At 34.5% G+C, this 16,402-nt stretch overlaps 1 protein-coding gene across 1 annotated transcript; it reads right to left on the bottom strand.

Moving 5' to 3' along the window:
* Positions 1 to 11: 11 nt before the first annotated feature.
* On the bottom strand, positions 12 to 16,369 carry LOC306864733 (copine-3-like). The gene is made up of 16 exons (XM_079408932.1): positions 16,112 to 16,369; positions 11,346 to 11,486; positions 11,082 to 11,261; positions 10,913 to 10,987; positions 10,292 to 10,363; positions 10,131 to 10,211; positions 9,936 to 10,025; positions 8,068 to 8,166; positions 7,892 to 7,978; positions 7,743 to 7,802; positions 5,546 to 5,679; positions 5,404 to 5,458; positions 5,183 to 5,234; positions 4,970 to 5,103; positions 4,655 to 4,891; positions 12 to 1,485 (listed from the first exon to the last, which is right to left on the bottom strand). The coding sequence occupies exons 2-16, from the start codon at positions 11,475 to 11,477 to the stop codon at positions 1,348 to 1,350; spliced, it is 1,626 nt and encodes a 541-aa protein (XP_079265058.1). The 5' UTR covers positions 11,478 to 11,486; positions 16,112 to 16,369; the 3' UTR covers positions 12 to 1,347.
* Between the last annotated feature and the right edge of the window lie 33 nt (positions 16,370 to 16,402).

Below are 16,402 nucleotides of genomic sequence, written 5' to 3'. Positions count from 1 at the left end.
ATTTAATAAGTAGTTTCATTGTCATCTTCATTTATTGCATCTTAACATTGCAAAAAATAAAAAATAAACAATCCACTTTTTGGTGTTTTATTTATTATATGTGAAACAAGGCATGCTACAGGCACTCAGATGCAAGACATATCAGCAACTGCTGAGCAGACACATTACATTATTATGATACTGTATCTTATGAAACAAAAATAGTTTTATTTAATTTGCATTTAAGATATTCCTCTCAACGAGCTGTTACAGACATTTTGATTAAATGTAAAACAAACTAAGCTTAATTTGCATCAGTTAACAGTTAATACTGATCCAAAAAGCTGATTACCTTTGCATATTATTATTACTACTGTATTTATGCATAGTGCATTCAGGCACATAACAGGATGACTGACCCATCCAGACGTCAGTATCAATGGCTTTCAACTGTACAGACTGAGATCTGAGCACCATTCCTCAGTGCCTTCAGCTTTATGTGCATTATGATCAAAAATAAAACTTGGCAATGTAAAAAGTTGCCACATGATTTCCAAAGAATTAAATCAAACATAATGCACAATTTTTTTTATCCACCTTATTCTTGTTGTAAAAGCAAGCGCAGCCATTTGCCATTTTTATGGGAGTGGCTTCCGGTGCCATCCGCTTTCAGCTATTTTTAGCTGTACAAAACAGCTCATTACCTTATTATAATGCATTATCATAATTATGAGCACACTGATTCGTAGAGCAGTTTTACCATTTACTGCACTTTTTTATTCTCGTTATTTCCCCACAGCAGCTAATGAACCAGAAGTCTCACCCATAGGCTTACTTGCGCATTGAAGAATAAAGTGGATAGGAACTGCAAACGATCAGACACATCAATGTGATCAATTTGAAATAATGCATTAGATATATGAAGAAATGGCTTTGTGAGGCACGGATTAAAAAAAACATATATAGATATAAAAATATAAGATGTAAAAAATGATAATGACATTAAAAGTTAATGAGATAACGCTGACTGTAAACAATTTCCGAAGTAGTTAGCGGGAATGACACTGGAGAAAAAAAAAATGCTCCCTCTCAAATTTTTTTTTTCAATAACTGGTCATTTAGAGTAGGATACTTGAGTCCAAACAAGCTCTATAATAGACCATTGCAAGGTCATTTGGCAGAAAAAAACATGTAAATACATATAAAATTATTTTTAAAAAGTAAAAAAATGAATAACTGAAATTTAAACCAGAACAAACCACATGCATCTAGTGGTATATCGCTTTAAGAAGGACTAAACCTAGATAAGCAGGTTGACGATGTCCAGTTGTGGAGCTGTATGCGGTATGAAGGAAGTTAACAGGTCCTTCAGTTCTGTGTCGGTCCTTTTGGAGCCTCCACTGGAGCGTTTGACTTCGGAGGCAGGAGCTTCATCATGTTAAAGAAAGTGACGACCTGACCAGGAACCTCCGCCAGAACACACTTAGCCAGCTCCTCTTTAGGAGACTACAGAGAGAGAGAAAAGGTTAGGCAACATATTTCTGACTTTGAGCAGCAGAAGAAGGTTGGAGATGGCGAGAGAGGTTAAGCATCATAGTGTTAGTTACAAGACAACATAAACCGTATTCTGCGATCATGTCATATCATCAGCTAATATTATACTATTAGAATATTATGAACATTTGGGACTAGAACACTTGATCACTGTGAAAAAGAGTTTTAACAGTTTTATTACCTATAATTTTTAGATAATATAATTTATAATAATATAGTTTATATAATTTATATCTTATACATTATATAATATTCATATAATTATAAAATAATTTATAAAAATAATAATAATGATACTATGTATCATAGCAAAAAAAAAATTTATAATAAGTTTTTAGACTGTTATGGTTTGGGACATTAGCAATTTTATTATTTATATAGTATATTTATATAGTATGTATTAATATTTTTACTTTTCATGTTAATTTTAGTTTTAGTATTTCTGTTATGCACTTTTTATCATTTTTATGCCCTACTGTAAATTTTGACCAGTTTTGACAATGTAATATATGCTATATGTTTTGAACATTTGGATGTCTTCCACTTGATCATTGTGACAAATGACAGTTTTTAGCAGTTATGTTGGCCTGACTATAATTTTTAGATAATATAACATTTATAATAATAATCTAGATTATATAATTTAAATCATATACATTATATAACTATACATTATACTCATAAAATTATTTATAATAATAAAATATACCAAAGCACAAATGATGCATAATAAGTTATTAGACAAAGTTATGGTTTGGGACAGTAGCAGTTTTATTATCTATATAATATTATATTTATATCATACGGTGTTTTTTATATTTATATTTACATATTAATATTTTGAATTAGCTTTTATTTTTAATATTTCTTTATGCACTCATCATTTTTAATATATATTTTTTTATTTAAATTTCATTTATTTTTATTTCAGTTTTAGTAACTAGCATTTATTTTAGGTAGTTGCCATTGCAAAATTTCATTTTTTTTAAATCTAAAATTTCTATTTCAGCCTAATTTCAATTAACAATTTTTAATAGTTTTACTTTTAGTAATAGTCAAAAATAATTTAAATCAATAACTCGAAGAATTAACACTATTAAACCAATAAACCAAAATATGGTTTAATATTGTATAAATAAAAGCTAGCTAGCCACTGACTAAACAGAAATGGATCCATTTGTCCTATTATGAGCGTTGCCACAGAAACAAATACTTTTAGAGTCCAAGGACTTCAGTTTCATAATTCAGATATGACAAAGGCAGCATAAATTCATCATGCTTTAGAAAAACCCCGTTTTGAGTTTCAACACCATTCAACATCTTCCTTTACCTCAGTTTGTGATGCCATTTTATGGCAGATATGGCATCCATGACTACTAATCCTGCAAAAATGATAGCTACCTCCAATAAAACAGATGAATATGACTGCTGTGACAGCTGAATGCTTTGTGAAGCGGTAATGTGCATTAAATCATCCAGACAGGCACATGACAGAGGGTGCAGATAAAGAAGACAACCCTACATGTTCATGTCTATGATTGTTTTGGCTCATGCGGAGGTGCCAGGTTTATATATTTGAAGTAGGATGTGACTTGTTGTGGTAATCTGTGTCCTGTCCTGTTGCTGTCTTTCTGTTGCACTGTGGAGCTTCTGTCACTACAACAAATTCCTTGTATGTGTAAACATACTTGGCCAATAAAGCTCATTCTGATTCTAATTCTGCCAGTACACATTGGACAAGCATTTCCCTGGGCGCCTGAAATGGACACAAAGGCACAGTTGAGACGCTACAAGCCATAACGTGGTAGATATATGGGACTAAAACATTATAAATATAAGTTTGAGTTGTTTTAGTGTCTACTGGCATAAACAATTCTGAAAAGGGTTGGGAAATTGTCCCATAAAAATAAAAAAATAAGAGAATAAAATGACGTTTGGTTTGTTAAGAGATTTCGCATGTTCATTAAGGCTCATTCACAGCAAGTGCGATAACTATAAAGATAACTATGTTAGAGTTCACATAAATGTACGCCCTTTACTCGCAGATGCGTGTTGAACACCGTTAACGCTGCAACCAAATCTATAGCACCAATCATCAGAGCAACAGGTGGACTCTGATTCCCAAACAAATGACTCTGGAACTGGTCATTTTTGGTGAATCAGAAACATACAGCGTGACCAGCGTAATCCAAATAATTCCTGAACAAATGACTCTTACAAGATGGTTATTTTAAAATGAATGAAAAACGTACAGTGTGACCAGTATAAACAAAACGATTCACGAACAAATGACTGTTATAAGCTGATTATTTTTAAGTGATTCAAAAACAAAGCGTGACCAGTGTAATCTAAATAAATGACTCCCATGAGCAGGTTCTTAGTGAATCAATCACTTTTCAATCACTATATACATTTATTCGTGAGATGGAAATTAGTGGTTACTGATTGCTTATTCACATCTAATGAATGAATGAAATTTGTTCCCTCATCTTTTGTTTGAATGTGTTATGTAACACACAATTATATCTATGCTACTCTTAAAACACAATTTCATTCATTCAGGCCGTGATACTTTCTGCAAGAATGGTTGCTATGGGGTGGAAGATTTCTGGTAAACTCCCAGAAACTTTCCAAAAGTTATAGGTATTATATACCGGTATATATATATATATATATATATATATACAGAAAAATATAAACATTCTTTCCTCAAAAGAACTAAAAGAATCATCAAATGAACTGTTAAGGAACCTAATTGTTAAGAGGATTTGAACTAAACTAAATCAATAATTGCAATCCCCATCCCCAATTTTTTTGACCTCCATGAACATGCAAATAAAATGTTTGAAATAAACATATAGCCCTCATATATGTTTATATCAATGAAAATAAACACATAAACAAACATGAATGATACTCCAATTAGTTCTTAGGCTTTTTTTTCCTCAAAATGGCTGTAAAACTACTACAGTATGCAGAAAAACTAAATAATAGAAAGCAAATTAAGATTTTAGAAAGCACCTAGAGCTAGAAGAGATAGGCCCCATAAAGGAAAAAGCCAAAGCATGAGCAAGCCCAAATTAGCTGTGTACTAAACTCCTCGGACTGGTTTTTCACTCACGTTCTGGAACTTTCTGAAAGGCACAAACTGCACAATGTCGCGTACGGCCGGTTCTCCTGTGATAGACTTCAGGCGCCCGTCATCTCCGTCCAGAATCTCCATATCTGTGAAGTCGGCTTTGCCTACGCCCACAATGATGATTGACATGGGCAAGCGGGAGGCGGCGACTATTGCTCCACGCGTCTGGTCCATGTCCGTGATCACTCCGTCTGTGATGATCAGCAGCACAAAGTATTGCTGAAACAGATAGGGGGCGGAGTCAGGAAGACATACAGCCTCAGTGTGTAAAATATTTGGGTTTGGGTTGAATCTCACCGACGCTGTGTTCTGCTGTAAAGCCTGCTGTGCAAAACGAGCCATGTGGTTAATAATGGGAGCGAAGTTCGTAGGCCCGCAAAGTTTGACCTGAGGAAGGCACATCCTGTAGGCCTCCACCACACCCTCCACACCTATACGAAGAGAAATACAACTTCCTGTTTATACACATAATTTCCGTGCAGGGGTTGAAAGACTGATATTGTAATATACCTGCACAGAATGGATTTGCGGGATTGAAGTTGAGAGGAAACTCATGAGACACCTGGAAAAAACAACAATAGTAAACTGAGGCTTTTGGGAGATTGTCACAGTAACAACAGCAGATATTTGTTTGTTTATTTGGATCCCCATTAGCCACTACGAAGGTAGTGGCTATTCTTCCTGGGGTCCAACAAGTAAAAAACTAAATTACATAATTTCATTTCATTTACCTGCCATGAAGGTGGAATCTGGGCGCCAAATCCAAACGCAGGAAACATTTTGTCACTGGAGGATATTAAAGAAAGAATTAGATCGGTATTTTTTTTATTTGATAGTATCGTGAATAAATATATATTGCTGGTGTACTTGTACCTGTCATAGTCCTGGACCACGAGGCCAACTGACCAGATTGCTGAGAGATATTCATTCACACCTTGAGGACTGATGTAATGTAAAGAATCAGGTGACTTGGGGTTACCATTTGACCCTGTAAAGTCTATGCCCACCTGGAAGAGAAGAAAGATGTGAAGCACATGAGTAACCATGCTTCAACATGAAGAAATATAATTCATAGAGACATAATATAAGCAGTATAATTCTATGTATGTCTGTCTTTTTATATATCATAACTAAAATAATAAATATATCATTTACATTAAAATCTAAAAATGCATTTTATTATTGTTGTTTTTATAAATAATACATTCATATTATTTTTATAATATATATATTATAAAATATTGTTCCAACATAAATGAATTTAATTAATAGAGACATAATATATGCAAACAAAATCCTAAATAATAATATAAAAATTATTTATATTAAAATATAAAAATGTATTTATTATTGGCTATTATTGACTATGCTCCAACATGAAGGAATTTATTTATTTTATAGATACATAATACATCAACATTATTGCGATAAACAAACAAATACAGAAATTAAGTCTAGAGAAGAGCATTTTGAGAAATATTAGACTATATACTTAATTATATTTGACTTGTTACCTGTTAGTGATGTGTTTAAATAAACCTTTTACGAAACAAGTTATGGCAGCCACTGAGTAAATGATTATATTTCGACAACAAATGGTAATTGTATAATTTAGAAGTAAATTCAAAAACGGCATTATGTGCAATTTACATGTTTGCATAGGCAACTCGTTTTTCATTTGAATGTTGGTTATTATAGTTAAAAATAAATAGTAATTGAATATAAGTATAATAGTTGAATAAAACGAAAAGAAAAGACTATTTCATGTGAGTGCGGATCATGGTTTTGTATAATAAGTGATTTAATGGATCAACGCACTGAAAGATCAAGTGACGAAAGAGCGCGGTGCAAACAACTTTTGTGGTTCAATTTATGCTCCTACTGAGTGCTGTTGATAAAAAAAAATAACTATTGTCGGAACTATTACACGGAAATGACATAGGAATTGCCTAAATCCCATGATTTGCATTACATAGATAAACTTAACTGATCTAATCATGGCCACACTTTCTATGAACTCAGTAGGCCTATGCATAATATTATATACACATTATATTCACATTTGTCAAGGGTTATAAAGCATTCAGAATTCCTCATGATTGACTTAAACCTAAATAATATTCTAGATTTGGCATATATCTGTTTCTGTAGGGTGACCATACGTGCCATTTTTCCCGGACGCGTCCTGAATAAATTTGCTGAATGCAGAATAAACTGTATTTTCCTTCGCTAAAACCTGCCAATCTAAAGGAAACGCCGTGTATAGCGCCTGAGGTCATTTGTGAATTAGCAGGCATAGTCTAAATAAAACAATTTGCAACTGCTACTATTATTACACTTTTATACAAAACTTTGTATTATGCTTGTTATAGAGTGCGTGACGTCAAGTGCACGGTTGTCACGGCGACCGTCGCAGCCCTAGGTAGCAGCCTCAGAGACTCAGAGTAGAAGAAAAGCTTAATGCACCAAAATATTGAGATAGCCTTAATGAAAACCTAGTCCAGAGCATTCAGAACCTCAGACTGGGCAGAAGGTTTACCTTCCAACAGGACAATGACCCTAAACACACAGCAAGAGTCAATTATAGACAACTCTGTGAATGTCTTTGAGTGGCCCAGTCACAGCCTGAGCTTGAACCCAATCAAATATTTCTGGAGAAACCTGAAAATGTGCATCTGCCCCATCCAACCTGACAAAGCTTGAGAGGTGAAGAGGTGTGAAGAATGGCAGATAACTGCCAAATGCTAATGAGCAAAGCTTGTCGCATCAAAAAAAAAAGACTTGAGACTGTAAAGGTGCTTCAGCTAAATATTTAGTTCAGGGTATGAATACTTATGCAATGTACTTATTTCAGTTTTTTATATTAAATAAATTTACGAATCTGTGACAGTTCTGTTTTTGCTCTGTCAATCTAGTGTATGGAGTATAGAAAAGTAATTTAAAGCAGTTTAACATAAGGCTGCCACATAAAATGTGTATGAATACTTTTGCAAGGCACTGGATGGATGGATGGATATTTACTTTTATTCTTTTTGTGTGGAAAAAAAATTAAAAATAGTTAATGACTTACAGTGAAATTTATCTGGCAGCCTCCCATGATGTAGTCCAGAAAGGTGTATTCCCTGGTAATCTGAGACAGCAAACACAATCATGTCTAGAAATGTTTGCATTGGGTTTAATACTAAATGTTGAGAATAAAGTGTGTTTATGTGACAGTACCTGACAAACTTTCACACTCACGACTCCAGAGTTCTTATAATTTTTCTTCTTCTGTTTCTTTTTACTGTTTATGCACTCAAACTCAGCCTGCAGGACACAAATCAGCTTCTTTAGTTCAGAAACATTGACACATTCATCAGGTAATGAAATCAAAAGTGCTTAGAGGGTCATCTCACCGGAGCGCTGCGGGACCCCTCTTGCAGACGCTTCATATTGGTCTCAAAATTTCCTATCAAATCATGAGATCCATCGTTGTCATAATCGTAACATTCAATCTAAAGAGGATTGAAAATACAGCATGAAATGATCTGAAGTGAATAAGATTGGAGGGTAAAATGAGATTGGAGGAGAATTTAGAGAGATCATGCAAAAAGTCCATCAAATGAAGAACCATAGCACAGGTCTACTGGTCTCTTCATTCAAAAATTAGTAAGACACCACCAGAACAGCACACCAAACAGGATATCTCTAAATGAATGAACAGATGAAAGATGTTGGACGCCCTGCCACGTTCCATAAGGTTAGATACAGTATATGAAGAAACAGGTCAAAGAATATTCTAGCAGCAGTGTGTTCTCTGAATCCTTCACTAGGACAGCGAGTCTTTCTGAGAAAATAGAATTATTTGAAATACAGTAATTAACAGTATTCTAAACTCTAAATAATTACATTTAAATCTTTATGGAATAATAAATTTGTACTCCATGACATTACTGAAATACAGTAATTAACAGTATTCTGAGCTTAGTTATTTATTTGATTTACAATAACTCTGTTTAATATGTAATACAATAAATAAAAATATATCATTTAAAATAAAATAAAAATTAATTACAATGAATTATAGTAAATTCAAAAATTACTATTTATTTATTTTTAATTATTATTTTAATAACATAATTTATATGTTTATGTTAAATTTTTATTAATGCTATCAAAAGATTAAATGCGATTAATCGCATCCAAAATAAAAGTTTTTGTTTACATAATATGTGTGTGTACTGTGTATATTTATTATGTATATATATATATATATATATATATATAAATATAAATACACACACATACAGTATATATTTTGAAAATATTTACATGTATATGTTTATATTTATATAATTTATATTATATATAAATATTTTAAATGTATAAACTTAACATATTTTTCTTAAATATATACATGCATGTGTGTGTATTTCTATATACATAATAAATATACACAGCACACACACATTATGTAAACAAAAACTTTCATTTTGGATGCGATTAATCGTTTGGCAGCATTAATTTTTATATATTCTATTAAATTAACTGGCAAATTTGCATGCCACTTTCATCATTATTACATTTCAACAATTTATAAGAATTGAAATATTTGAATTCTAGATACATCATGCTTTTACTGCTTATACATGCTTTTTTCCCCACATGGCTTTATCCAAAATAATGGGGCTGGACAGAAAGTCCCCCCAATTTGTGTTCAACACCATTATTTCCCCTTTAGCCTTTTTATTTCACATTTCATTCTTTATTTTCACAACAATCTGAAACTATTTGGTTATGGTTCCTTTAAAGTTCAGATTTAACCTTTCAAATGAAATTGTAAGGTTTTAAACTTCACAGATTCAAACGCCACTGTTTCCTGAGAACGACCCAACTAGCTAAAGACTTCGACACATGAAAAGGGTTGAAATGACGTCATTCAGGAAACAACAGTTGGACAGAATAGCTCTATACTGATCTATGAAGGGCAAACCAGCAGCTATTCAGTGACACACACATTTATAAATGAAACAGCCGTTCTGATGAAAAATACCTGCTCTTTTCCCGACAGTCAGTTTCCCTTTAAGATGCTTTTCCAAGAAAAATCACAAAGTCATGAACACTGATTGTAAGCCACCAAACACCCTCTGACTGGCAAGCCAAAGCAAAGCCAGAGTTTTACAGCCTCATCAGTCAATTACGGATGGTTAATCCATGACACTTATGTTAGCAAGAGAGTTTTTTAATGTAATTTTAATTCGCAACCAGCAAAAGCAGACTCTACCTTGATTGGTTTCTCCATTTCTCCTGCACAGAGAGACCGTAGAGGGATTTTAAAAGGCCTCCAGCAAGGATTCAAGTTATTCTTCACCACCTGGTATGAAAGATAAGCATTAACATTCACAATAAACATTAACAACAACCACTCAGAGGGTTAATACTCCACATCTACATATAAACACACAACACAACAACGCACCTCAGTCCTGTGAGCAAGCTGCCAGCCTGTTTCCGTCTGCCTGTAAAATTCCAGGTAGGGGTCTGATTTTCCAAAGTAATCCTGCAAATAAACTCACATTTAGACACTGAATGCATTTTACAGTTTACAGCAAATTCACAAACTCACGTCTCATGTCTTACCTTATTGTCCAGTTTTCTGGCCTCCATCTCAAAATTCACAACTCTGCTGTCCTTGATTTCCTCTGCACTGATCTGAAGTGAATATAAACACACAAATATTTGCTGTTTGTATATGTTGCAACTGTTTTATTGAGTAAGTACATATTAAATTGATAAAAAAGTGACAGTAGGCGTTTTTAAATATTTCTATTTCAAAATAAATGTTTTTTTAATCTAGTCATCAAAGAATCCTGAAAAAAATTGCATCTCTGTTTCAACAAAAATATTAACTAGCACAACTGTTTTTTGAATATTAATAATAATAAATGTTGCTTAAGCAGCAAATTAGCATATTAGAAAGAATGATTTCTGAAAGATCATGTGCACTAAGGACTGAAGTAAGGATGCTGAAAAAAGCAGTTATTTTAAATTGTAATAATATTTCTTAATATTACTGATTTTACTGTATTTTTTGACTAAATAAATGCAGCCTTGGTATCTGTATTATAAATTAAAACAGTCCACCATCAATTATATCCACAATAAGCTGATGTTCTTTATGTCACAACAACTTTATGGAAAAATATTGTTCTCTAGCAACCACATCTAGAGTAAACATAATGAAATATCATGGACATTCACCGTAATCGTTCCCTTTCCTGCAGGTTTCTTGTTCTTCAGCACCAAAGGTCTCGTCAGCTTACTACTGGAAACAATCTATGTAGAAATAAAATAAAAAAACACATCAGACAATGTCACGGAGGAAAATTGACTTCAAAACATGGCTGTTTAGGATCTTTGGTTGTCTCACCTGACCCAACGAGCACTCGAACTCTCCCAGGAAGTCGTCATCGCTCAAATCGACGCTTTTATTGTCAATATCGTAAAGGCCGAATCTGAGTTTCTGAACAACCTCAAAGTAGTAATCGACAACAAACTTCTTGGCAAATTTTGGGCTTAAGCAGTTCTTAACCCTCTCAGTGCGATCGACCTATGAAACAAAACATTCAGATTGCTAAATATGCCTAAGCATTCACATAGATATTTGAACTACTTGCACAACACGTGACCTGACCTCAAACCACTGGTTTCCTGATGTGTTCATGAGCAGGACACACAGCGGGTCAGATTTGGACCCCACATCCTTGTCCAGCAGGTTTTCACAGGAGACTGTCAGCTCCACCTTGGTTACACACGACGTTGCCATTGGACCGATCTGTTTACACGGAAACATTACATGGAAACTTGGTGAATGTGCCATGAGAACTGAAAGCTTTTGAAATAACAGCATTTTCTATGCCACAAACTTGTAGATAGTCATAGGAACAATCCAGTGGTTTCTGTATTTCCCTTTGTGCTTGATAACATTGCATGATGTGGCCTCTGTGGGCCAAACTGCAATATATATATGATTGACTTAATTTCTTAGGGTTAGTTGTTAGCACCTAGACATGTACTGGTTGAAAACACTGTGCCAGAGTAAGTTCTAGTTTCCCACGCTACGTATTTGTTTAATTAGCCTAACTTGTCAGAACACATTCTGATTGAATCAGACCGGTTTTGTATCTAAAGAACGACAATGTGTTTAGTTTAGAATCAATAATGGATTAAATTAGTGTTGCTGATGTCGTTTCATTTTAAATAGTTGTATATTAAGAACTAATAATGGTGACTAGCATTCACTCTGCTCAAATAAATTCATAGCAGACTCTGATTTAGGTCATATCTCATTTGTACTCTACAATGTTGCTTATTTGTTTTTTTTCAAAGCCCATTTTATTTAAATTAACAATTGGAAACAACACTATTTTGCAAATCTTAAGTCAACTTGCAACTAGTTACAACATAACTGTTCACACAGATTACTCAAGTCTCTATAAGGCAAATCATGCATTTAAATTATGTTGTGTATGAAAGTATATTGAGTAGGAAACATACATGAATAATATATTCAGCATATTAAGGTTGCACTGTAAGACTCATTTATTAGCAGAGCTGTTTTATTTAGACAATATGTAGACTATTTTTTCTACATTATATATTTTTTCCTACAATACAATTTTAACTATATTTCTTGCTGCAACTTTGTAATAATAATGGTAACACTTATTAGTTGCATTAACTAAAATGAGCAATACATTTGTTACAGTACTTATTAATCTCATTAATTTTAGTTCATGTTATCTCAGGTTCTTTAAATAATTTTAGCAGATACAACTTTTGATTTGAATAATGTATTAGTAACATTAACTGAGTGCAATGCATTTTTCAGAAGTATTTTTCATTGTTAGTAACTAATGTGAACAAATGAACTGTGCATGATGCGACAGCAGCCATATTGCGCCAGAACGCCCACCACACACCAGCTAAATAATGTTCTATTCAATAGTACAATAAAAGATTGTTTTCAAGAATACAATCATTTATTTCAGAGATATAAAAAAATATAATCTCAAGTAAGTGTATTTTTCCTTACCTCTCAGGTAGAGTAAGGTAGGCGGTAGTATGTTTCCAATACATTCTTGTTCTCTCTCAACAATGCTTTAACATAACACGCATACTACCCCTTCTGCCCTGTGTATCATCATCTTTACTGTATTTGTGCTGAGCAGTCTTTTGGGTGGCTCACCAATGTAATAGATTTGTCTAATATAAATAATTAAGTATGCTTGACCAAAACTTTTGGGGGAGAAGAATTTATTGAAGATGGTAGTGTAGCAGTTCTTCAATAGCGATGTTAGCATGTCTTCCTTCAAACAATCTTAACCCTTGTATGAATCCTAGCTTCTCCCAAAGTGCTGACTGTGGGATATAACTGTATACCTGAAGACAAAAGGGCTAGAAACAATACTGTTAGGACCTTCCCGCTGGAGATGCTGCAATCTACAAGACGTTCCTGAGGAATGCTGTTCCTTTGTTATTCTAATGGTATGGACCATTTGGTTCACACCTTTATAGACACAGTTATATTATTTCTTTCACAGAATGACCACCTGAACTTTAACCAATCTGGTTTCAGCAGCGACCATTCAACTGAGACTGCTTTGCTGTCGGTCATTGTAGCCCTGCAGATAGTGAAAGCTGATTCCAAATCATCAGTTCTTATTCTGCTGGATCTATCTGAATATTGAATATTATCACACAGGTAGGTCTTTCAGAGTTTCCTGGGGAGGAGAGCTATCCAAAGAACATCAACTGGCCACAGGGTTTCCTTGGGGATCAGTTCTTCACCATATACACTACATCACTGGGACCCATTATACAAGCACATGGTTTCTCCAACAAAATTCTACCATTGATGACACACAGCTCTATCATTCATTTCAACCAGACAATCCAATAGTAGCTGCATGGATCTCAGGCTGCCTGACAAACATCTCGGCATGGATGAAAGACCATCACCTGCAGCTCAGCCTGGCAAAGACTGAGCTTCTCGTTTTCGCTGCCACTCAGACTCTACAGCATGATTTCATCATCATGCTAGGTTCATCAAAAATTATTTTTTGGTGACCAACTGACCTTCAAGGACCTTATTGTAAAGACAGCTCGATCATGCATGTTTGCATTGCACAATCAGGAGGATCAGCCCATTCAGACTATTGCAATGCTCTTCTAGCTGGACTTCCATCATGTGCAAACAAACTTCGACAAATGTTTCAGAATGCAGTGGTATGACTGGTCTCCCATGAACCCAAAAGGGCCCACTTCACACCTCTCTTTATCTCCCTGCACTGGCTACCGGTTGTGGCTCGCATCAAGTTCAAGACATTGATGTCTGCGTACAGAATAGCCACAGGTTCAGCACCCTCCTACTTCCTCCTCACTCTTACAAATCTACATCCCCTCCATAAGCCTGAGATCTGTAAGTAAGTGATGCCTTGTGGTAACATCACAGAGAGGCATTTTCCTTTTTGGTGAAATGATCATCCAACACTTGCAGTAATTAACAGAACACCCGACACGTTATCTGACAGCAACACTAATTTAATCCTATACCCGACCCATTTGATATAAAAACTGCAACCCGAACCACACCTGCATTCAATCTCCTACATGAGGTAGAAAAAACTCATTAAAACTTCAATTCAAATTTTGAAGAGATTAAATACAGAAAGCAAGCAAAAAGCACCCCCTTTAATATAATCACTACAGCTGTCAATCAGTGGCAGCGTGATTGGCTACATTGCTCAGTGTGTACTGGACTGAGTTGAAATAGTCTTGGTTATTGGACCTGCAACCCACCCATGCTTGTCACCGTCCAGCCTGCACATAAATATTATTCCACCGGTTTCATCAAATATTAGCGGTTCACCTGCATATACCCGCCCGCATTCAGGACTCTGGCTTCCCCCTTGTGGACAACATAATAGACAAGAGTGATTGTAAATTAAATTTACATGAAATTTCATTCTACATCTTCAGAGATTTCATTGTAATCCTTCTCATAAAGTCACTAAATTAAGCATTAAATGTTCACCTGATTGGACTTTGGTAAATGCTGTGATACTGTGATGCTCATTGCTGATTTCACCATTAACTCTTCACTTGAACAGTTTATGTTGTTGTGTATGATATCATTGTAATCCTTGACCATCAAAACATAGGGGTAGACATCACCTTTTCTGTGTTATCATGTTTGGTTCAGGAGATATGACACAAAATACATCATTTGGTTATGGCGGAAAGTAAAATGGTTTTGATTTCTGAAAATGTTTAGGGCCGCAAACTATACAAGTGTACCAAATTTCATTTTTTTCACATATCACCTGGACTATAACCAGTTATACTTTGTACTATGCATATAATCACAATAAAATAATGTTTTAGTATATAATCTTACTTTAAGAGTGAATTATATAGTAGTGTGATTGATAGGTGGTGTTTTCGTGCAGAAGGGTGTGTGTGCTTGAACAGAATGAGCTGTAGGCTACAGTAATTTAAACAAAAACCTTGAGCATGAGAGAAGGTGAATGAGGAGTCACTGTGCGAGTCTGTGTGGGAGGAACAATGGAGGCTCTTGAATGGAAAACTTGACTTAATATCAGTGCTGTCATAACATGTCAGATCTCACCACTGATCATAGATTTCTAAGACGTTTAATAGGTGGTTACTAAATGAAATGGCATTTATTGAAGTTATTTACCCATACTGAAAGTAGGGTAGTATCAAATGGTAGTAGAACATCAACAATAGTATATCAACATAGATGAGAGAAGCAGAATTCAATAATTCAATAATAAATCTAGCCTACATGCTATAAAAACCTGTTGTTGTTTTTTTTTTGCATTTATGAAACATATGTGACCCTGGACCACAAAACCAGTCATAAGTAGCACGGGTATATTTGTAGCAAAGCCAACATTACATTATATGGGTCAAAATGATCGATTTTTCTTTTATGTCAAAAATCATTGGGATATTAACTAAAGATCATGCTCCGTGAAGATATTTTGTTAATTTCCTACCATAAATATATCAAAACTTCATTTTTGATTAGTAATATGCATTGCTAAGGCCTTCAGTTGGACAACTTTAAATGCGATTTTCTCAATATTTTTTTTTTTTTTGCACCCTGATTCCAGATTTTAAAATAGTTGTATCTCAGCAAATTATTGTCCTATCATAACAAAACAAAAACAATGTCCTATCCTAAAGCTTATTTATTCAGCTTTCAGATGATGCACGTCTCAATTTTAAAAAATTGACCCTTATGACTGGTGGTCCAGGGTCACACGTGTGTTACGCTTTACTTCCATAGCTATGGAAATAATTGCATCAACTACAATAACACTGTAAGGTAAGGATTTCGATTTTATGCCATTAAAAGTATGAATACTTTACCTTGAGTCGTTAGTAGTTGGTGTACGACTGCGTAAATGTGTTACTAGTTTCGGTTTAGTCTGGTTTATTTTTCCTGGTGTTTCAGTCTCCTCGATGTTGGGAAGCTTTCTGATAGAAATGTTGTTAGAAATAACAAGCGAGTCCCTAAAATCTAATGTAAAGCGTCTATTTTGATCCGTTTTTGAGGGTGTCAGGCCGTTGCGTCGCCCCTCGGACAGTATACTGCGCATGCGCAGTCGATTAGGAAACTACTCTGACAAACACAGCTAGTGGGAGTGTCTCTACACACAG

This window comes from Barbus barbus (assembly GCF_936440315.1).
Source record: "Barbus barbus genome assembly, chromosome: 46".
Taxonomy (NCBI): domain Eukaryota; kingdom Metazoa; phylum Chordata; class Actinopteri; order Cypriniformes; family Cyprinidae; genus Barbus; species Barbus barbus.
The sequence above is the reverse complement of the archived record's forward strand: the minus strand, read 5'-3'. Positions and strand labels throughout refer to the sequence as shown.

Coding starts and splice junctions, on each gene's coding strand:
- LOC306864733 (XM_079408932.1), bottom strand. CDS start 11,477: ATGGCAACGTCGTGTGTAACCAAGGTGGAGCTGACAGTCTCCTGTGAA. Junction 5,235..5,403: donor AGATTCCACCTTCATGGCAG/GTAAATGAAATG, acceptor TGTTTTTTCCAG/GTGTCTCATGAGTTTCCTCT. Junction 4,892..4,969: donor TACAGCAGAACACAGCGTCG/GTGAGATTCAAC, acceptor TATCTGTTTCAG/CAATACTTTGTGCTGCTGAT.